Below are 23696 nucleotides of genomic sequence, written 5' to 3' on the forward strand. Positions count from 1 at the left end.
TTTCTGCATGTATTCTGTGTGATCATTCCTGCATGTATTCTGTGCGATCATTCCTGCATGTATTCTGTGTGATCATTCCTGCATGTAGCATACTGGCTATCGGTGTAATGTCAGCGAGGGGTGACAACCTCCCATTATTATCACTGGTGGTTGAACACAGCGGAACCGGAATGAAGTGTGAATTGTAATGTGCCCTATAATGTAACTGGCACTGACGTTCAGGTAGCATTACTGCCAATCCCTTGTAGATTGTAAGCTCTTGTGGGCAGAGTCCTTAGTTTATTGTACTTTTTTATATTACATTATATTATGAATGTAAACCATTTTCATTTAATAGAGTTAAAGTCCTGATCCTGGAATATTACTTATCTAATTACAAAGAAAGTGCAGAAATCCAGATATTCCGAATAAATCATGATGGGCTTTCAACTATTATAGAGAGAAAGTCATTACATGGATGGGAGAATAAATCATCCCTATCCTTCACATATCTATCTGTTTATCTATCTATCAATAAAATATCTATCTATCTATTATCTATTATATCTATTATCTATCTATTATCTATCTATCTATCTATCTATTATCTATCTATCTATTATCTATCTATTATCTATCTATCTATCTATCTATCTATCTATCTATTATCTATCTATCTATCTATCTATTATCTATCTATCATCTATCTATCTATCTATTTATTATCTATCTATTATCTATCTATCTATTATCTATCTATCTATTTATCTATTATCTATCTATCTATTTATCTATCTATCAGTCTATTAGTCACATATCAATCACATATCTATCCGTTTATCTATCTGTCTATCAATAAAATATATATCTATCATATATCTATCTATCTATCTATCTATCTATCTATCTATCTATCTATTATCTATCTATTATCTATCTATCTATCTATTATCTATCTATCTATCTATCTATCTATCTATCTATCTATCTATCTATTATCTATCTATTATCTATCTATCTAATATCTATCTATCTATCTATCTATCTATCTATCTATCATATATCTATCTATCTATCTATCTATCTATCTATCTATCCTCCCATTATCTATCTATTATCTATCTATCTATCTATCTATCTATCTATCTATCTATCTATCGCCTCCATCTTCTATCCCATCTGGATGTAATACGGCAGTCCTCGTCTTCTTCTCTGAACTTGCTGCAGTGTTGAACAGACGCCAGAGATCCTGCAGCATCTTCTTGCAGCATGCTCCGGACCCTCCCTGTAGGAAAGAGCTCTATTCCATCCCCTGCAATCCCTGCTGTCACCCCTATGGGGGGGAAGTGCTGACTAACCTCCTAGAGATGTTCTGCAGCGCAGAATATTCCACCTGAGGACTGGACATTACCCCCAGCAGGGGACACTGCCGCTAGACCTGTACAGTCAGTGACGGTTCTGCTGCAGACTTACCCCCGGTGACAATCCCTGCTGTGCAGGAGGCTACAGTGTGGGGGCAGCAGAGGGAGGCACATTCCATACCCCAGAAATGGAGGGCACTGAGGAGAATGCAGGGTTGTGTCAGCATCAAATATTAGAAAAGACTCCCATGTCTCCATTCACCCTCTGTATATCAGTCACATCTATCTACAGTGCCTTAAGAAAGTATTCACACCCCTTGAAGTTTTCCACATTTCTTCACGTTAAACGTAAATGTATTTTACTGGGATTTTATGTGATAGACCAACAGAAAGCAGCAAGTATGTGTGACGGGAGAAGAAAATGGTACGTGTTTTTCAAAAGTTTTAATAAATAAAAATGGGGAAAGTGTGGCGAGCATTTGTATTCAGCCCCCCTGAGTCAATGCCTTGTAGGACCACATTTCACTGCAAGTCTTTTGGGGTAGGTCTCTTCCAGCTTTGCACATCTAGAGGATGACATTTTTGCCCATTCTTCTTTGCAAAATAGGCCAAGCGCCGTCAGATTGGATGGAGAACGTCTGTGAAGAACACTTTCCAAGTCCTGCCACAGATTCTCACTGAGATTTAGGTCTGGACTGTGACTGGGACGTTCTAACACATGAAGATGCTTTGATCTAAACCATTCCATTGTAGTACTGGCTGTATGTTTAGGGTCTATCCTGCTGGAAGGTGAACCTCTGCCCCAGTCTCACATGTTTTGCAGCCTCTACCAGGTTTTCCTCCAGGATTGCCCTGTATTTAGCTCCATCCATCTTCCTATCAACTCTGACCAGCTTCCCGGTCATTGCTGAAGAAAAGCATCCCTGCATCATGATGCTGCTGCCACCATGTTTCATGGTGGAGATGGTGTGTTCAGGGTGATGTGCGTTTTGCATTTAGGCCAAAAAGTTCAGCTTTTGGTCTCCTCTGACCAGAGCACCTTCTGCCCCCTACATGGCTTGTGGCAAACTGTAAACAGGCCTTCTTATGGCTAGCTTTCAAAAATGGCTCTCTTCCATAAAGGCCAGATTTGTGGAGCACACGACTAATAGTTGTCCTGTGGACAGATTCTCCCACCTGAGCTGTGGATCTCTGCAGCTCCTCCAGAGTGACCATGGGCCTCTTGGCTGCTTCTCTAATTAGTGCTCTCCTTACCTGCGCTGTCAGTTTAGCTGGACAGCCATGTCTTAGTAGGTTTGCAGCTGTGCCATACTCCTTCCATTTTTGGATGATGGATTGAACAGTGCTCTGTGAGATGTTCAAAGCTTGGGATATTTTTTTTTATAACCTAACTCTGCTTTACACTTCTCCAAAACTTTATCCTTGACCTGTTTTGTGTGTTCCTTGGTTTTCAAAATGCTGTTTGATAACTAATATTCTCTGAGGCCTTCACAACGCAACTGTAGTTATACTGAGAAGAAATGACACGCAGGTGGACTCTATTTCCTAATTAGGTGACTTCTGAAGGCAATTGGTTACTCTGGATCTTATTTAGGGGGTATCACAGTACAGGGGGCTGAATACAAATACACAACACACTTTTCAGATTTTATTTATTAAAATGTTTTGAAAACCATGTATTGTTTCCTTTCTACTTCACACAGGGTTAATGCACACATTTGGTGAGTTATCACATGTAGTTAACGTGTTATGACTGTGACTGTTAACTCTGCTACATGTGTACTTGTTACTTTGTGTTTGTCTATCACATAAAATCCCGATAAAATACATATACGTTTGTGGGTGTAATGTGAAAAAATGTGGAAAAGTTCAAGGGGTGTGAATACTTTTTTAAGGCACTGTATCTATCTATTTATCTCCTATCTAATATCTTTCTATCATCTATTTTCTATCCATCTTATCTAGAAAATAGTAATGAAAGCGGCAATCGGGAGACATCCAGTGTCTATCTAAATCTATTATCTGTGTATATCTCTCTGTCTTTCTGTATCTATTATCGGTCTATAAATCTGTACCTAAATTATCCCCATTTCCTGCTAAACCCATCTGGAGAGAGAAGACAGAAGCGTCACCTTACATGCTGCCCATAGAAGTCTATGGAGAGGGGAGCGGTGCTGAGGAATGAGCCCCTAGAGGGAGAAGGAGGCATTGTCTGTCATAACACACCAGAGTTTCTTCGATTTCCTTGCACTGATGATTGGAGAATCTCTTGAAGGGCTGATGACCGGTGCCGCACGTCGGCTCCATTCTTATATGACTATTTGGAGTGTTCCCCGCCGCTGTGCGCTCTGTCCCCGGAGCCTGCGCTGAGAGCCAACATGTCCGATCCTTCTTTCTCACTATGGATCCTGGGACGATTCTTCAGCTCAGGCTTGTTTTACATCTGCAGCAGCAATTCTGGCAGAGCGTCAGTCTTCTCCAGATGGGCACTGCCGGGTGCAACCCAAATCTGCGGCAAAAAGGCCAAGAATTGGGTGGACAGAAAATGCTGCACGCTGCGGTTTATGTTCTGCCGATTCTCTGCCGCAACTAGTAACAATGCCAAGGATGTGGAAGCAGCCTTACGTCTATCACCAGCATTGGGCATAGGGTATGGATCCAAAATCCGGCACGCCCATCCCGCTGCGGGCCCATGGGCGCCTCTGCTTCTGTACAGGGGCACACTTTTTGTGTCATGGATTCCTTTAAATAAATTGTGGTCTAGTGCACTGTATGTAGGAGAGACTATAGCGCCTCCTGGGGGGGCACAATACAGGGGGGGCACCTGTCTGTAATACCGACCCTAAAACTGACCAGAAATGTTGTAGTTAACCCCATCACCGCCGTCTAGGAGTTCAATATGATTACCATTAACTGCTGCATGGCATGACACAGCTGATGTATTCACATGTAGCAGAGCTGAGTTTGCTTTATAGAGCATATTACCGGTGTGATATATCACGGCCAGTGCTGTCATCTGCCCAGAGGTGACTATAGAGGGCACATAGATTATCTGCATAGCGGGGGCACAGGGGGCACGGGGGTATCGTACAGCAGTGATCTGTCTCCTGATGCAGCAGAGCTAAACTGGATGGTTATTAACACCTTAGGTAAAAAATAGCAAGAAAATGTGAGGTGACTTTACAATGGATTTTGTCAGGAGATAACTATGACATGTGTCATCAGAGCCAAGATGAGCTCAGCTACATCTGTATCTATCTATTATATCTATCTATCTATTATCTATTATATCTATCTATCTATTATCTATTATCTATCTATCTATCTATCTATCTATCTATCTATCTATCTATTATCTATCTATCTATTATCTATCTATTATCTATCTATCTATCTATTATCTATCTATTATCTATCTATCTATTATATCTATCTATCTGCGTATTATATCTATCCATCTATTTATCTATCTATTTATTATCTATCTATCTATCTATCTATTATCTATCTATTATCTCATATCTATCTATTATCTATCTATTATCTATCTATCTATCTATCTATCTATCTATTATCTATCTATCTATCTATCTATCTATCTATTATCTATTATCTATCTATTATCTATCTATTATCTATCTATCTATTATCTATTATCTATCTATTATCTATCTATCTATCTATCTATCTATCTATCTATCTATCTATCTCTTATATCTATCTATCTATCTATCTATCTATCTATCTATCTATCTATCTATCTATCTATCTATCTATCTATCTATCTATCCATCCACCTCCTCTGCAGTCTATCCCTTTCTTCTCTCCCTGTGCTCACATTACCGCTGACCCCTGATCACACAGTCCGGTTTTAGTCCAGGGACTGCTCCCCCCCAGCTCTGCTATGCGTCCGGACACTGCGCTATGACCCGCTCCTGTGCTGAAGGACGAACTCAGCTCTGCACCTCTGCCAGATAAAACCCCCCTGCTCCTCCTGCCCGGTGAGCTTTAGCCCCAGCCCTGGAAAAGTGCTGCAGAGCCTGTGGGGTTAATCGCTGAAGTGCCAGCCTGGCAGGAGCACTGGGCAGGACGGTGCCTGCTGCTGTCCTTGGTGCTGAGGCGCCGTCGTGCGCATGCGCGCCCCTCTCCCGGCCGCTATAAGTAGGAGCGGGCGCCCGGCAGAGCCCAGCAGCAGCAGCCGCCGCCGCCGCCACCATGAGCTCCTACAGCTACGAGCCGTACTACAGCTCCTCGTACAAGCGGCGGGTGGTGGAGAGCTCCCCGAGGCTGCACGTCCGCACCACCTACGGCTCCCCGAGCAGGAGCAGCTACTCGTCGTCCGCCGTGTCCTCGGTGCGCCGGAGCTATGCCGCCTCCTCCAGCCTGCTGGCCGGCACCGACTCCATGGACCTGTCCCAGGTGGCGGCCATGAGCAGCGACCTTAAGGTGGTGCGCACCCAGGAAAAGGCGCAGCTGCAGGACCTCAACGACCGCTTCGCCAGCTTCATCGAGCGGGTGCACGAGCTGGAGAAGCGCAACAAGGTGCTGGAAGCCGAGCTGCACATCCTGCGCCAGAAGCACAGCGAGCCGTCCCGACTGCGCGACCTCTACGAGCAGGAGGCGCGGGAGCTGCGCCTGGCGCACGAGGACGCGGTGGCCGACCGCCAGGGCCTGCGCCAGCAGCGCGAGCGACTGGAAGAGGCGCTGCGGCAGCTGCAAGGGCGCTACGAGGAAGAGGCGCTGAGCCGGGAGGACGCCGAGGCCAGGCTGCTGGAGGTGAGGAAGGAGGCGGACATGACCTCCCTGGCCAGGGTAGAGCTGGAGAAGAGGATGGACAGCCTGCTGGACGAGATCGCCTTCCTCAAGAAGGTCCACGAGGAGGAACTGGCGCAGCTTCAGTCGCAGGTCGAGTACGCCCAAATCTCGCTGGAGGTGGACGTGTCCAAACCGGACCTCAGCTCCGCCCTGCGCGACATCCGGGCCCAGTACGAGAAGCTGGCCGCCAAGAACATGCAGTCCGCGGAGGAGTGGTTCAAGTCCCGCTTTACGGTGCTGACGCAAAGCGCTGCGCGCAATACCGACGCCGTGCGCTCCGCCAAGGACGAGGTGTCGGAGAATCGGCGGCTGCTCAAATCCAAAGCCCTGGAGATTGATGCCTGCAGGGGAGTGAATGAAGCTCTGCAGAGGCAGATCCAGGAGCTGGACGACAAGCAGGCGGGGGAGATCGCCGACATGCAGGTACTGGGGTGTGCGTGGGGGGGGGGGGGGGGACTTGGGCAGATGCAGGGTATATGTGACGGGGGAGCAGGATGGCAGAGAAGGTGCTTACATACGAAATGGAACTGAGGGGCAGGGATGCACAAGGGTTAATAGGCTGGCACTGTATATTAGTCGCTGGGGGTGAAAAGTTGTGCCCAACTGGACCACAAGGGAGAAATCAGCACAGGGCAGATCACTAGATACTAAATCAGTGCCATGGACAGGGCAGATCAGCAGATACTAAATCAGTGCCATGGACAGGACAGATCAGCAGATACTAAATCAGTGCCATGGACAGGGCAGATCAGCAGATACTAAATCAGTGCCATGGACAGGGCAGATCCCTAGATACTAAATCAGTGCCATGGACAGGGCAGATCGCTAGATACTAAATCAGTGCCATGGACAGGGAAGATCCCTAGATACTAAATCAGTGCCATGGACAAGGCAGATCGCTAGATACTAAATCAGTGCCATGGACAGGACAGATCAGCAGATACTAAATCAGTGCCATGGACAGGGCAGATCCCTAGATACTAAATCAGTGCCATGGACAGGGCAGATCGCTAGATACTAAATCAGTGCCATGGACAGGGCAGATCGCTAGATACTAAATCAGTGCCATGGACAGGGCAGATCAGCAGATACTAAATCAGTGCCCAGGGCAGGGCAGATCGCTAGATACTAAATCAGTGCCATGGACAGGACAGATCAGCAGATACTAAATCAGTGCCATGGACAGGGCAGATCGCTAGATACTAAATCAGTGCCATGGACAGGGCAGATCCCTAGATACTAAATCAGTGCCATGGACAGGGCAGATCGCTAGATACTAAATCAGTGCCATGGACAGGGCAGATCGCTAGATACTAAATCAGTGCCATGGACAGGACAGATCAGCAGATACTAAATCAGTGCCATGGACAGGGCAGATCGCTAGATACTAAATCAGTGCCATGGACAGGACAGATCAGCAGATACTAAATCAGTGCCATGGACAGGGCAGATCAGCAGATACTAAATCAGTGCCATGGACAGGGCAGATCGCTAGATACTAAATCAGTGCCATGGACAGGGCAGATAGCTAGATACTAAATCAGTGCCATGGACAGGGCAGATCGCTAGATACTAAATCAGTGCCATGGACAGGGCAGATCAGCAGATACTAAATCAGTGCCATGGACAGGGCAGATCGCTAGATACTAAATCAGTGCCATGGACAGGGCAGATCCCTAGATACTAAATCAGTGCCATGGACAGGGCAGATCGCTAGATACTAAATCAGTGCCATGGACAGGGCAGATCAGCAGATACTAAATCAGTGCCATGGACAGGGCAGATCCCTAGATACTAAATCAGTGCCATGGACAGGGCAGATCGCTAGATACTAAATCAGTGCCATGGACAGGGCAGATCCCTAGATACTAAATCAGTGCCATGGACAGGGGAGATCAGCAGATACTAAATCAGTGCCATGGACAGGGGAGATCAGCAGATACTAAATCAGTGCCATGGACAGGGCAGATCAGCAGATACTAAATCAGTACCATGGACAGGGCAGATCGCTAGATACTAAATCGGTGCATGGACAGGGCAGATCAGCAGATACTAAATCAGTGCCATGGACAGGGCAGATCAGCAGATACTAAATCAGTGCCATGGACAGGGCAGATCAGCAGATACTAAATCAGTGCCATGGACAGGGCAGATCAGCAGATACTAAATCAGTGCCATGGACAGGGCAGATCAGCAGATACTAAATCAGTGCCATGGACAGGGCAGATCAGCAGATACTAAATCAGTGCCATGGACAGGGCAGATCAGCAGATACTAAATCAGTACCATGGACAGGGCAGATCAGCAGATACTAAATCAGTGCCATGGACAGGGAAGATCAGCAGATACTAAATCAGTACCATGGACAGGGCAGATCGCTAGATACTAAATCGGTGCATGGACAGGGCAGATCGCTAGATACTAAATCAGTGCCATGGACAGGGGAGATCAGCAGATACTAAATCGGTGCCATGGATGGTGCATTTTAACCCATTGCTTTTTCACAAGGAGCATAATGTAGGTAGCAGCCTTGGGATGTAGTTAAAGGACTCCAAAAAATGGCACCACACCTGTCCATGGGTTGTGTCTGGCTCCACTGAAGTGAATTGGGCTGGGCACTCTACAGGCGCTCAGTTTTGACCAGAGTGTTTAGAAATAGAGGGCAGCAAACTGGTTCTTTGCCGTGAGTAAGGAAAGTCCAGTATATAATTATATTGCTACATTGTATCAGTGGAGACATCTTTCTTAAAGGGGACACTACCATTATTACTTGATCTCCTCTCGCCCACAGGATGCCATTAGCAATCTAGAGGAAGACCTGAGGAATACAAAGAGTGAGATGGCACGATACCTGAAAGAGTACCAGGACCTGCTGAACGTCAAGATGGCGCTGGACATAGAGATTGCTGCCTACAGGTAGTCACGGAGGAGGCGTTATATATGGAGTGTGGTTATGGTTTCTAGGCAGTTTTACACTTTTGGTCTCTTCTGAGTTTCTTGTCTCTGTTTCTGCAGAAAGTTACTTGAGGGTGAGGAGACCAGGCTGAGCTTCTCCGGGGTGGGGGCCATCACCAGTGGATATACACAAAGTACCCCCATATTTGGCCGCTCGGCATACAACCTGCAGAGCAGTTCCTACATCTCCACCCGCTCCTTCCCCACCTACTACGCCAGTCATGTCCAAGAAGAACAGCTCGATGTAGAAGAGACCATCGAGTCCTCCAGAACAGAAGAAGCCAAAGCAGAACCTCCAGAGGAAGAAGAAGAAGAAGAAACTGCTGAGGAGGAAGAAGAGGGAGGAGAGGAGGCAGAAGGAGAAGGTAGGACTTGTTGATACCTATGGGCCGAGAATATTGGGCCACCACATTGGTTTCTGGACCGGGAAGCTGTCTCTGCTTCATATTGATTTCTCTCCACAGGTGAAGGAGAAGAAGAGGAAGAAGAAGGTAAAGAGGCAGAGGAAGAAGGGGAAGAGGAAGCCACAGAGGAAGAAACCCCAAAGAAAAAATAAAACACATGCAGACAGATGTAATAAACGCTGCTCCCTCCATCTCCCCCCTCCTGGTCCACAGACCGCCCTTCCATGCCTAGATTTGGACCCCACCCCCGCTTTAAGCAGAGTCCTGATCCCACCCTGGCCAGCTTCCCCAGGTTGTGCATGGTTACTGCAGGTGACTCCAGCACCCAGAGCTTCTACTCATTACCAGTGCAGGAGAACTCTTCGACGCAGCAGGGTTCTTTTTTTTTTTTAACCCCTTCACTGCCACACAACCAGCCGTAGATTCCATAGCAATACCTTAAATTCCACAACTTGAAATCAGAGCCGCGGTGACTGCCCGGTCCGGTTTAAGAGAGGAACCGCCTGCTCTTGTGTTTTCGGTTACTTCTCATCTTTTTGCACCTTAACCCCTCTGCTGCTGACTGCAAGGCAATTGAGACTGCTGCAGTTATCAAATACGTCGGCGGCTTTTGTGGGTCTGTGTAATTGTAATCGCAATAAAGAGGCAATATCAGCATCCGGTCAGCGAGCTGAAGATGTGTCCCAACGTGTGTGCTTATTTCTCAGCTTGCAGGGGAGAGCAGAGCTGATAGGGAATAGTCAAGGAAGCCTTAGGGGCACCACTAGGGGGCGATAAGGAGCAAGGTGCCAATGTAGAGATTGAGGACCTGCTGACATACGGTACGTCCTGCCATATGTCTGTGTGTGCATGTTTCCTTAAAGCCTCACGCACACGACCATATCCGTTTTGGGATCTGCCGATCTGCAAAATACTAATGCAGTACGCAACTTTTTTTTTTGCGAACCCATTGACTTCAATGGATCCGTGGTCCACATTTTGTGAACGTGGTTGACCTTTCTGCAGAATGGACATACGGATATGGGAAACACATGGATGATACGTGTGCCTTCTGCCTCCAATGAGGTAGAACATGTCCTACCCTTGACCGCTGACCCATTGAAGTCAATCTGCAATTTGTGGACCATAAAATACAAATGGCCGTGTGCATGGGGCCTAAAGGGGGTTGTTGGATCTGGACATCTGTGGTGTATTAATAAGATATGCAATAATTGTCTGATAGATGCTGGTTCCACCTCTGGGACCTGCTTCAGTCTCAAAAATGGGGCCCCACCGTGAATGGAGAGCACATTGCCCATGCAAGGCGTTTTCTCAGAAAATAGGCAAGCGAGCGCGCCAGAGGCGTGGCGACACATGCGCAGTGTGCTGTCCATTTACAGCAGGACCCTGTCTCAGAGGCAGGATCAGCACCTATAGCACATCCCATTGACATGCCATAAGGTCCAGATGGGACAACCCCTTTAAGTGATCTTAAAGGGCCTCTAGGGACAGCTTTTTCTCTATATGACTGTGCATAGGGAGAAAGCTGTCAATCTTTCTCACTAATAATCTGAAAGTATCCGAAAAACTACAGAGCCACATACACTACTTACCTCTCCCCATGACAGTTGTGGAGGATCTTTTCTGATAACTCTGTGCTGTTCCTCTGTTACACCTTTTAAAAAATGTATGAATATCGACATCCCCCTCGGGGCGTGTCCCTTCACAGTCTGACAGTGTCGGCACTGATTGGACTGTGAGAGTGTGCTGGGACACAGCCCCATCTGGTCACACCCAGTTGTCAAGTCATTCTTAAACTTCCAGGAGGAATAAGAGAGGGATGGTGTCATTCAGAGTTCCAAGAAAAGATGCTCCAGAATTGTTAGATTATGGGGGCTATAATTGTTTCCTAAAACCGACCTGTCAGGAGAAGGGACAGATTCCCGTAAATAGAACAGGCTTGTGGTGCCATAAGGTGATTGACATAATTATAAGAAAAGGAGAAAAACTCATAAATGTTCCTCAAGATTATAGCGTCATGTAGCCTCTTAGGAAAAGATGGACGAGGGAATCCCAACTTGTATTCTAGGACCCGTCCCGTGGTTTGGTAGCTACTTGCATTCCCCAATTCTGGAGCATCTATTCTTATGACTCGTATGTTGTGCCATTCCTCTGTCTATTCCTACTGAGGGCTTGTTCACAAGACCGTGTGAAGCCCGTGCCCGTATTGCGGATCCGCAATACATGGGTCCCGTTTCGCGGCCATTCTGCATCACGGATGCGGACCCATTCATTTCAATGGGTCCGCAAATCCGGAGATGCGGAACGGAACACTACGGAGTGCTTTCTGAGTTTCCGTTCCGTGCTTCAGCACCGCAAAAAGATAGAGCTTGCTCTTTTTTTTTGCGGAACGGAGGGATCGCGGCCCCATTCAAGCGAATGGGGCCGCGATCCCTATGCGGCTGCCACACGGCAGGTGCTCGTGCTTAGCGGACCGCAATTTGGGGTCCACAGCACAAGCCCTAAAAGTTATGGTTTAATTACTAGCCGTTTCCAATTAAGGTCCTGCTGGGTGTTACCAGTTGGGGGGGGGGGTGTCCTTGCATCGTCTCACACTAGCCAATCAGTGCTGGCAGTGTCAGACTGATATCACCCATCAAACTGCTAGGAATTCATTCAGAACTTTTAGCAGGAATCATGGAGAAAATACAATCCAGAATTGTAGAAGTGACTAAACCAGAGCTGTCAGGGGAAGGGACAGGCCCGATTCTGATGAATCAAAACTAATAAATAGGACATTTCTTAAATGGGTTGTCAGATGTAGGCGTCATGCACACGGCCGTGTCCGTATTGCAGTCCACGATCCACGCATGCACAAAATAACGACACCCGTGACCCCGCATTTTTCTCACTCCCATCACTTGGCTGCAATACAGACAAGAATAGGACATGTTGCAAAGGGTGGTGGCTAAAGATGGGAAGGACTGGGACCTTCTTCTTCCCTATCTCATGTTCGCAGTGCGAGAGGTGCCCCAGACCTCTACTCGGTTCTCGCCCTTCGAACTGCTATATGGCAGACACCCTCGCGGTCTCTTGGATGTAGCCAAAGAGGCGTGGGAACGACAGCCGACTCCGTATAAAAGTGTCATTGAGTACGTTACCCAGATGCAAGAACGGATAGAGACCGTGTTGCCTCTTGTTAGGGAGCGTATGGAGGCAGCTCAGAGTGGGGTCTATAATCGGCAGGCTCGGGTGCGGAAATTTAACCCAGGGTTTTGGTTCTGGTGCCGACCGTGGACAGTAAGTTCCTGGGTAGGTGGCAGGGGCCCTACGAGGTACTCGAGAAAGTTGGAGAGGTGAACTACAAGGTACACCAGCCAGGGCGGCGAAAGCCGGAACAGATCTAACATGTTAATTTACTTAAGCCGTGGAAGGATAGGGAGACCTCCACAGAAGACAGCCCGCGGCCGGGTTTTCTAGGGGAAGAGGTTCCAGCCCCTTTGTCTGATGCAAGAGAAGCGGTTGTCGCTGTAAAAGTTGCTGACAGCCTCTCCTCTAAACAGGTTTAGGAGGCCAGGGAGTTCGTTATTCGGAAAACGGATGAAATTGTCACGGAACCTCAGGCCAAAGTCCGGTTAAAGGGAACCTGTCACCTCCCAAAACCATCCCAAGCCGCCAGCAGTACCTGCGTGTAGCCAGCAGTGTGTTTCTGATGACCATGAAAAGGCCACATTTCCCCAGTGGTCGGTGAAACATTCAGACTTCCCTGGCCACGACAGGCCAGAGAAGCTCTAGTTCATAGGACTATAAAGAGCGGTCATGACTGAAGCGGTCATCAGAGGGGGCGGTTGTGATGTTCTCCCGGCCATGTCCCGGGGGGAGGAACGACATAGCCGTTCTTTAATCACAGTAAGAGTGTCTTTTATTCTAGAAGATCTGATCTGCCTTGTTGCTATGCAGTATGAATCGTAATGAGGTCAGATGACACTTTAATGCATAATAATAGGAAAACATGGTGTCTTCTGGTTCATAATTAATGATGGTAAAGACGCTCTGGAGGAGGCAGCATCCATTACTGTTATATCTCACTCCTGCATACACACAGCAGGACATATGAAGGACGCCGTACACCTCAGGGCAGGATGAAGCCAACAAAGGCCCAGGCCTAAAGTGACCGGACGGACCTCAAAAAGACACTCTGCTTTCTTAGTAGAGCGGCTGTCATCTGAGAATGGGGTGGCTGACACATAACAATGACCGCCTCTCTACTCACTGCATTAACCACGAATATCAGGAAGCTTGGTGGGATCACTTGCTATAATAGAAGGAAGTGGCTGTCAAATGGCAGCTGTTCCTCCCCTGCCAGTGCATCGAGCAGCTGTCAAGTGGAACGTCTTCCTTCCAGTGCAGCGGTGTCCGACTCTCGTTCCGTACTTTCAGATCAGAGTTGAGATAAGTAGATGGTCCACCTAGGTTGCTACTGGATGGGCAGGGGACACAGTCTGTTGATTTATGAGAAATCATGCTCTTCACTTCTACATCAATAAGCCATAAATTGCGACAGAAGTCTGTCAAGGGGTAAGAAATACTATGCAGCAAGTGATCACTCAATTCTCGAAACTGATGTGTTGGAAGCAGGAAAAACCGACAAGCAGGAGCAACGAAGACCAAAGTGTGATGTCTAGATGACTAGGTCAGAGCATGTCCAAAATGTCAGGTCTTGTGGAGTGTTTCTCATGTGCAGTGGTTAGTAACCACCAAAAGTGGACAACTGGTGAACTGACGCCCAAGATTCACTGATGCACATGGGGAGTGAAAGGGGATCCCACAGAGATGCTACTGTAGAACAACAAATTGCTGAGAAAGTTCCTACTGGTTCCTACACTTCAGCTTGCAGACCAAGGAGAGAGCACACGGTGAGCCCTGTTCACAGCCAAAAGTGTCTACAATGGGCACATGAACTGGACCGTGGAGCAATGGAAAGAAATGGACAAGTCAGATGAATGACATATTACATTATAGGGTCAGCTGGGTGCATGAGTGCCACTTACCTGGGGAAGAGATGGCACCAGGATGCACTATGGGAAGAAGACAAGCCAGTGGAGGCAGGGTGATGCTCTGTGAAGTGTTCGGCTGGGAAACCTTGGGTCTGGGCATCATGTGGTTGAGACACGTTCCACCTTCCTAAACATCATACAGACAAGTAAATGGCAATGGTATTCACTTTGGTCAACTCTACTTGTACATGCTGGTCATTCAATGGTGATACATGGACAATCCTGGTCCACTAAGATGAGAGCCACTCTTTGTTGGTTTCTAACAATCTAGCTAAAAAAGGGGGCCCCCTCTATGGACATTATAGAGGGGGCCCCCTCTATAATGTCCATAGGCCATAGTAACCCATATGAAAAGATAAAACAACAACTTTAACCTGTAGGGTAAATTCACACATGGCAGGTTGCTTGAAGAAATTTCAGTCCCATGAATGGAGCTTGAAGAAACCCATGTGTTTTCCACCAAAACAACTCAGGTGAATGGAATGAATTTTCAACGGCAGCACTTTCTGCAAATATCTGCTGTGTGACTTGATTGGGCTTATGGTGCAAACTGTACAATATGATTGTTGCATTGTTGTGCTGCCCTAGCTATGACTTCCCACTAGAATTAATTATTGTATTCTTTTATACCAGTTATCCACCATACTTAATCCACTTCACTGCCATCTAGTGGCTATTGTTATATTTGGTTCTATAAGTTATCTATGCTTTAATTTTACATGCTATTTATCCTGTAACTCAGGGGTGCACAACCTTTTTTGGTCTGAGGGCCGCTTTGTCACATCGCTCTATTTTAAGGGGCCGCCAATAAGAGGACGGCGCTCCCTGGTTATTACCACCTCCTGCCAGTTACAGGCACCATGCAATAACCAGTAAGCATTTTCCCTTACTAGTGGGGAAAGCACTTATTGGTTAACCCTTTAATAACCATGCCTGAACAGACACTTTTTTTTGTGATTGAGCGCACGTGGTGGTTCAAACGGTTGTAACTTTTTTATGTGTTGGGAATGCCAAAATTATTTTTGCAACAATTTGTCACTTGACACATAGGGCCTTAGAATAATTTTTTTGTTTTATTTGTGGGAAACTGTACAAAACATTTTTAAAAAGTATTTTTTTTCAAACTATAGCTCCTTATTCTTTAAATATGCAAATTGCCACCAAAATTAATTATTAGAATTAGTTCCCTATTTTGTGTCAGTTGTTTTGTTATATAATACGCATAGTTTCACGTGAATGGGGTCATAATGGTGACGGTTTTGGTTGTTGCGGGTGGTTTTTCTTTTATGTATCTTATTATTTTTTATCTTTTTAAACTTCATTTTTAATATATTTTTGCTACAATAAATATCCCCCAAGAGGTCATAAAAAGACCTTTTGGGGACACTGAAACTTTTTGTTAATTTTTCACTTTTTCCTTTTTTTTTCTTTTATTTGTATTTTATTATGATTTTATTGTATTATTATTTTTTATAATTGGTTTATTACTTAATATTTACATATATTTTTGCCACATAATATGTCCCCCAAGAGGTCATAAAAAGACTGTTGGGGGACGATGAACACTTTTTATTTTTTTATTTTATTTGTATTTTATTTATATTTATTTTTTTATTTTCAATTATTTTTTTAAATATATTTTTGACAAATAATGTGTCCCCCAAGGGATTATAAAAAGACTGTTAGGGGACAGTGAACACTTTTTCATTTTGCAATTTTTCCTTTTATTTTTTTCTTTTCTTTTTGTATTTTTTTTTATCATTTTCAATTTTTTTTTGCCACATCATATTTTATTTCTTTTTTTTCTTTTATTTGTGTTTTATTATATATTTTTTTGTATTAAAATCTTTTAAATAATTTTTTAACTCATTTTTTTATATATTTTTCCACATAATTTGTCCCCAAGAGGTCACTGAAAGACCTTTGGGGACACAGCCTTTTTTTTTTTTTTTGGCACTATTTCCACTGTAACTGGGACATCTAAAGGAGCCCCAGTTACAGGGGAAACCAGTCTGCTGTGGGGACATTGTACACAGGCAGAGCTGATCAGGATCACTCCTCTGCCCCCAAGCTGGGTCCCCTGCACAGCGCGCCGCTCACCTATCTGAGGAGAAGGCAGAAGCGCTGATACACTGCTTCTGCCTTCTCCTCGGCTCCCCCGCTGTCACTGACAGCCGAGAAAAGACCTGCTGCTGCTACAATGTGGGAGCAGGAGCTGTAATGCTCCATTGTGAGGCGCTGTGGGCAGAAACACAGCTAATCGCACGATCAGCTGTGTTTCTGTCCAGGAGGATGGGGGCCGCAAGCCTTGGATCTGGGGGCCGCATGCAGGCCACGGGTTGTGCACCCCTGCTGTAACTCCTCTTCTGTGAGCTCATATCCCGTGCCTTCCCTCCTTTCCTGCTTGTCAGACATGCATCACAGAGCTGGAGAATGGATTTTCCTTTTACCTCAATCATCATTTCTCTAGGTACCTTCAATAAATTGCCTAAGGCTAAATGCACACGATCAGGATTGCATGCAGACTTTCCACGCGGATTTGCGTGCGGAAAATCCGCACCGTAAGTCATGTGCCTTTTATTCTATGAGAATTTGAAATTCTCAATGCACACGATGCAGATTTTTTCAGAGCGGATTTTGACCAGCGGTGCGGATTTTAAAATCCGCAGCATGTCAATTTATTTTATTTTTCCTGACCGGATTTTCTCCATTCACTTAGTAAAATCCGCATGCAAATCCGCACCAATTGATGCGGATTGACCGCATTGATTTGCCTGCGAACACCTGCGGATTTCAGTGCACCTGATTCCAGAATGTGTGCATATATCCTAAAGGCATATTGATGGCATCTCCCTCAGGCTGAGTTCACACAAACGTGTGTGACCCGTGCTGCGGCCCGCAAATAGCGGGCCGCAATGCACGATCGCCGGCCGTAGGTCAGCCGCATCGGATCGCGGACCCATTCACTTTAATGGGTCCGCGATCCGCCCGTTCCCGCAAAAAGATAGGACATGTTCTATCTTTTTGCGGAACGGAAGTACGGGACGTAACCCCATGGAAGCACTCCGTAGTGCTTCCGAGGGGTCCCGTCCCGTGCGGCCGTTCCGCGATTCCGGATTTGCGGACCCATTGAAGTGAATGGGTCCGCATCCGTGATGCGGAATGCACACGGAGCTGTGGCCGTGTATTGCGGCCCGCAAATTGCAGGCCGCAATACGGCCACGGATCACACACGTTCGTGTGAACTAGGCCTCACTGGAACTCTACTTGCAGCTGGTTTCGCTAGGGGAACGATTATAGTAAGTTCACTATCTTCCATCCTTTGTACAAGAAATTGTCTTCTCTATGGGACTGCCAGAAATTGGCAAGCGTTGTACTGAGCTGTCTCCATGGAGATGAATGGACCGGCAGTGGACATGCATGACCTGCCACTCCAGTCATTTGAGGGTTGGTTACACAGCCCCCATTCTTGTGATCGGTGGGGGTCCCAGCAGTCGGCCCCTCCAATAGTCTAATAGATGATCCCTGTCCTGCGGATAGAGAATAACTTGATGTACCCAGAATACCCCTTTAACTTCTGTGCCAATGGAAGACATAGGCATTTAAAGGGCTCTTCTGTCTAATTTCAGACAACGCATTTAAAGGGAATCTGTCACCCGTTTTATGGTGTCCCAACTAAGGGCAGCGTAAACTAGTGACAGATCCCCTTGGCAAAATGTTGGGTCACTTTCTTTAATTGACCCAGCCGTTTTGCCAAAATCTTGTATTGCTCCAGTACCAGCCACAGGGCATGCCAATGAGTCCCCATATTCATGAGCTCATGGCTCTCCCGCCCACCTGCTGCTGACTGATATGGAAAAAACCTGTCAATCAGAGGCAGGGGGCGGGGACAGCGTCAGCTCATGAATATGGGGACTCATTGGCATGCTCTGGAGCTGTTAGAGCCTAGCAGCATAAATGACTGAGCTCAGCTCATTCTCTCCTAGTCGTAGAGACCCCTCAATTAGCTAGGACTATTTAAGGGTTAAGACTCTCCATGTTTTACACAGACTCCGGCTCCACGGTCTCAGCAGCAGAACCGCAGCCTCACTAAATCTTCCTGACACCTCTTTATTACCTGGTGAGATCAGCAGAGCCCCCGCCATGGAGGAGGATGTGCCAGCTCCTGCTCCTGCCGTGAAATACGGATCCACATTACAGCACTTTGCAAGTTATGGCCGCCGTGCTCATCACTGAAGGTGAAGTCCAGCTCGGCCTTTTTATGGCTCAGGATGGAAAGAGTTAAACGGAGGGTGTTGGGTATTCATTCTAATTCCGCCAATTCCGTCAATATGGCACAATGTCTGGGCTCTTCCCGATGAGACGTTCACTGGCTTTGTCATTTGCTTCATTAGGGGCCCTCGTCGGGCCAAGAAAATGACAGCGCATCTTGTGTAAATTACAGAAAACAAACGGGCAAAGCGAATTTCCTCTAATTACACTCATTACCGGCGCTGGGCTCCTGATCAACAGGCTTCTACATGTGTATGCGATGAATGCAGCGTACAAGACAAGAAATGTTAGGCTGCCTGCACACAATGCAGATTACGTGCGGTTTTTCTGCGTGGATCTTCGTGTATGAGATTACAACGATATCTGCAGCAGGTCCATTGTTGGCGCACCTTCTGTAGAGAGGTTTTACCCATAGACTTCAATAAAGTTTTTTGCATAATCAGAAAATCCGCACCAAAACCAGCATAAAAAAAAAAACGACACAAAAATGCAATAAATAGTGCAGATTTATGTACGTTTTTTGTGCATTTCACATGGATTTTCAACATGCAAATCTGCGCCATCTACAGGCACCACCCATCGGGTCTGTTCACGCAGCGGTTTTTACAGCAGAATTTTGGCACAGAAATTTCGCTGAAAACCCACCATCAGCCTCATCTTTTCTGCCCCCATTTCAATGGGAGGCCACACTGAGTATCGCGGGGTGGCGGCCTAAAGCAGCGGCCGCAGCCAGAACAGACATGGACCCTTCATGGTGCAGCCGCAGCTCTGCGATCCTCAGCGATGCAGGAATTAGTCGCGTGCAGGTTTTCAGTGGAATTTCGGAGCAGCTTTCCGCACCAAAATTCCGCTGCGAAACCCACAGTGTGAATGTTCCGTTATGTTATGTTCACACGATGCATTTGAAAATCCGCCTACAACATAGGAATCTGTGCGTGGTTTCAGCGGATTCATCATGTGACGGCTGTAGACCCCATGCAAGAAAAAAAAACTTTCTAACATTCCCAAAGTTTGTTACCCTGATATAGGAGGGGATTTATTAACCCTTTCCTGATGCAGCAATTTTACCTTTTTGTGTTTTTGTTTTTTTCACTTCCTGGAGCCATGACCGTATCAGGGTTTTTTTTTTAGCGGGACAAGTTGCACTTTCTAATCTCACCATTTAATATGGTGGGAAGCTGGAAAAAAAATTCTAAATGGGGTAAAATCGGAAAAAAAAACACACAATTCCACCACAAACGAGTTTTGCTTTTATGGAGTTCCCTATGTGGTAAAACTGACCTGTGCTTTTCATTCTCCGGGTCAGTGCGATTACAGCGATGCCACATTATTTATATAGTTTTTCTTATGTTTCAATACATAATGTTTTTTTAAAACTTTGAAAAAAAATGCAATACATAAGTTTCTTTGCATCACCATATTCTGACCCCATAACATTTTTTATAGATACTTCTATGGAGTGCAAGGGTCCCGGTAACTAACAGTTCAGATGCTATTGTTGCAACTGACCACGGCATCTGAGGGGTTAAAAGTCTGTCATTGTTGTTGGCGTTAACATGTCACATTGGGTGTAAAACACGCCTAAAATGCTTTTCTAAAATTTGTATTTACAGCAGTTAGAGGTGCAAATCCTCTTCATACGGATAATGATAAAATGATACCTGTAACCACCACTAGAGGGAGCTTAAGATAGCTACTGCCTTCAAAATTCAAAGATCGTATGCAGTAACCTCTACAGCTCCCTCTAGTGGTGGCTGCAGCCAGACAGAATTGTATAATTTAAAAAGGATTTTCCAAAAATTAAAGGGGTTCTTTGGGAAGAATGACTTTTTTCGCTGATCCCAGTAGCCTGTCTCTCAAATGCTGAAGGCAGTCATTGGCTGCAGCAAAGCATGTGACTATGCCCATGCTGCTCCAGATGTCATCATGCCAGTTCCCGAAACATGAATGCACCAACGCCAGCACGGAGGACCAGTAGGTATGAATCTTCAGCTTGGAGAGGCAAGCTGCTGGCAACGGCTAAAAATATGTTTTTCCCGGATAACGTCTTTAATTTCCAGAAAACCCATTTGAAATTATACAATTCTGTCTGCCTGCAGCCACCACTAGAGGGAAGTGTAGAGCTTACTGCTTACTGTTTTATGTTTGAAGGCAGTAGCTCCCTCTAGTGGTGGTTACAGGACTTTAAATATCGATGATCGATCTTCAGAATAGATCTTTAATATCAGATCGTTGGGGGGGGGGGGCAATTCCTGCCAAGAGTTTTGTTTTTTTGTCATATGCAATAACACAGTACCTCATTAGTATGGCTATAAAGGGGGTAACTAGAGGCAGCCAAAACTTCCGCTCTATGCCATATCTACGACCGCTTTTATAACCGCATTTCTGACTTTGTACCATAATAGGTGCGTAGGTCATAAACTGTCCCTAGACAAGGGTGAACGCCATAGGTAGACCATGCTGCTGCCAGGGGGGGGGGGTCATCCCTAGCTGGGCAGAACTCCCCCCTCCACAGGAGCTTCTGTCCGGAGTGGCCCCATAATGAAGATCCATCCTGTCTATATACTCTTGTAAATGCATTTAGAATAGCCCCTATTGCATCCATTGAGAAGCTCCTAGGAGCTCCTGCCATTGATGGATGCCCTTGGTTTCTCTGATACGTGAAGGGTTAATGCCGGGGCAGCAGATACTGGTTCCCGTCTGAGCCCTTACCTAGCAGTACATGACCTGCAGGATGCATGGGGGAGATGGAGTTAAGACATGACGGTGGGGGCCTGGCTCCGGAGCAGTCCTCCTGACGCAATGCAGTAAAAGCAGCAGAGAACTTTCTCTACATATTCAGCTCAGCTATCCGGTTACCTAATAACGATAATGTATAGCGCAGCGCCACCAGCGGCTAATGTAAGCCTGGAGCCGTGCCAAGCGAGCAATTAACCGTGAAAAATCTGTATGTTCTTCTATCTTTATGCATGTCAATAACAGGGGCATATTGATTGAGCAAGCAAATCCTGCGATCAATAGCTCGACACTTGGCGAAGACGGGCGTTTATTCATCGTACATGCCAACACAGAGGGGAGCAGCTTGTTTTTTGTGCTCAGGTATCCATCTTAAAGGAGAACCCCACTTAAACTGAATTAGTGGAAATAATCAGGTGCCTTGGATTCCCACAGCCTTCTAAAGATGGTCAACCACATCTCTACTCATACAGGGGAACACAGGACCCCCATTCTCGTGCCAGCTGTTGGACCACCACCAATCGGACACTGTGGATGGAAAATAAGTTTAAAACTTGGCTCAAGCCCTTTTAGACATAATTGTTCACGCTTCTTCAGCCCAAAGTGGTCGTCTGGTTTATGAAAGCATATATTCACATCTTCTAAGGGGATTCGGAGTTCATAAAGAGGGGTATCCATTCAGGATCTTCATCTAGAATCCAGAGAGCGTCCCTCACTCTGGAGGACCCAAATGTCCATGCATTACACAGATAGTCTATTGGTTTTGATAGGAACATGTAATACCTTATTCCTCCTGCGGTGGCGCTTCAGGGAAATTGAAAACTTGTTGGTTCCTCAGCAGATCACAACTGATCGTTGGTCAGGATTCGTTGGGGGAACCTTCTGGCCAAAGCAAAGAAACCCTTTAGACACCATACATACAGCAATATCATACCGTGATGAGAATGTGGTGCCTAGGTGTCATAATACTCAGTGACCAATGAAATCTACGGAACCAGGGACATATACTTGAACCCTTGAATTTAATAATTATTAGTTTTCACTTTAACAGTAAGAACCTCAAGCAAATAAGATTTATACAACGTAGAGGAATATTTTGAACCATTCCTCCCTGTTCCAGTTAATTAGTAATTCTAGAATGTTTTGCATGCACAGATCTCTACAGGGTTAAGGCCAGGACCGTGACCTGGTCATTCTAAGGCTCCAATCACACGTCCGTGGTTTGTTGCTGACCCGCAAATTGCGGATCCGCAACACACCCGCCCGGCACCCCTATAGAAAAGCCTATACTTGTCCGCAAGCTGCGTACAAGAATAGGACATGTTCTATCTTTTGCGGAGCTGCAGAGCTGAAGATCGGGGCCGCGCCCTGCAAATGCGGATGCTGACAGCACACTGTGTGCTGTCCGCATCCATTCCGTCCCCATAGAAAATGAATGGGTCGCACCCGTTCCGCAAAATTGCAGAACGGATGCGGACCCATTTACGGACGTGTAAAATACAAATAGCAAATCCAGTTTTGCAGGGGGTGGACTGGCCATAGACAATACAGGGAATATTCCCTGAGGGCCAATGCCCAGCGGACTGCCTGAGGGCTCCTCTTGAGCTGGGTACATAAAGATCTGATTGTCCCAGTGTCAAATGAGGTTAGGTAACTGTGTACCAGGTTGGTGGCCGCAGGTGCCCTACTGAATTCAACTGAATTGCTGTCTTCAGAAGTCATCATGGCGGTCTAGGCTGAATGGAGAAGATGAGGAAAGAGAAAGTCTACATTAGAGGAGACAACACTGGATATAAGAGGTAGGTAGAGCTGTATTCTCCTGTATGGCATAGAGGGGTATTTGGTTCTGCTGGGGCAGTATATTGTGCTGCACTGTAGTATTTGGTTCTGCTGGGGCAGTATATTGTGCTGCAATGTGGTATCTGGTTCTGCTGGGGTAGTATATTGTGCTGCAATGTGGTATCTGGTTCTGCTGGGGCAGTATATTGTGCTGCACTGTGGTATTTGGATCTGCTGGGGCAGTATATTGTGCTGCACTGTGGTATTTGGTTCTGCTGGGGCAGTATATTGTGCTGCACTGTAGTATTTGGTTCTGCTGGAGCAGTATATTGTGCTGCACTGTGGTATCTGGTTCTGCT

At 46.2% G+C, this 23696-nt stretch overlaps 1 protein-coding gene across 1 annotated transcript; it reads left to right on the top strand.

The window, feature by feature from the left end:
- The first annotated feature begins 5524 nt into the window (after window positions 1-5524).
- Window positions 5525-10179, top strand: NEFL (neurofilament light chain). The gene is made up of 4 exons (XM_040414875.1): window positions 5525-6578; window positions 8947-9071; window positions 9171-9475; window positions 9575-10179. Exons 1-4 carry the CDS (start codon window positions 5556-5558, stop codon window positions 9664-9666), a joined length of 1545 nt encoding a protein of 514 aa, XP_040270809.1. The 5' UTR covers window positions 5525-5555; the 3' UTR covers window positions 9667-10179.
- The last annotated feature ends 13517 nt before the right edge of the window (window positions 10180-23696 follow it).

Source organism: Bufo bufo, chromosome 1, assembly GCF_905171765.1.
Source record: "Bufo bufo chromosome 1, aBufBuf1.1, whole genome shotgun sequence".
Taxonomy (NCBI): Eukaryota; Metazoa; Chordata; class Amphibia; order Anura; family Bufonidae; genus Bufo; species Bufo bufo.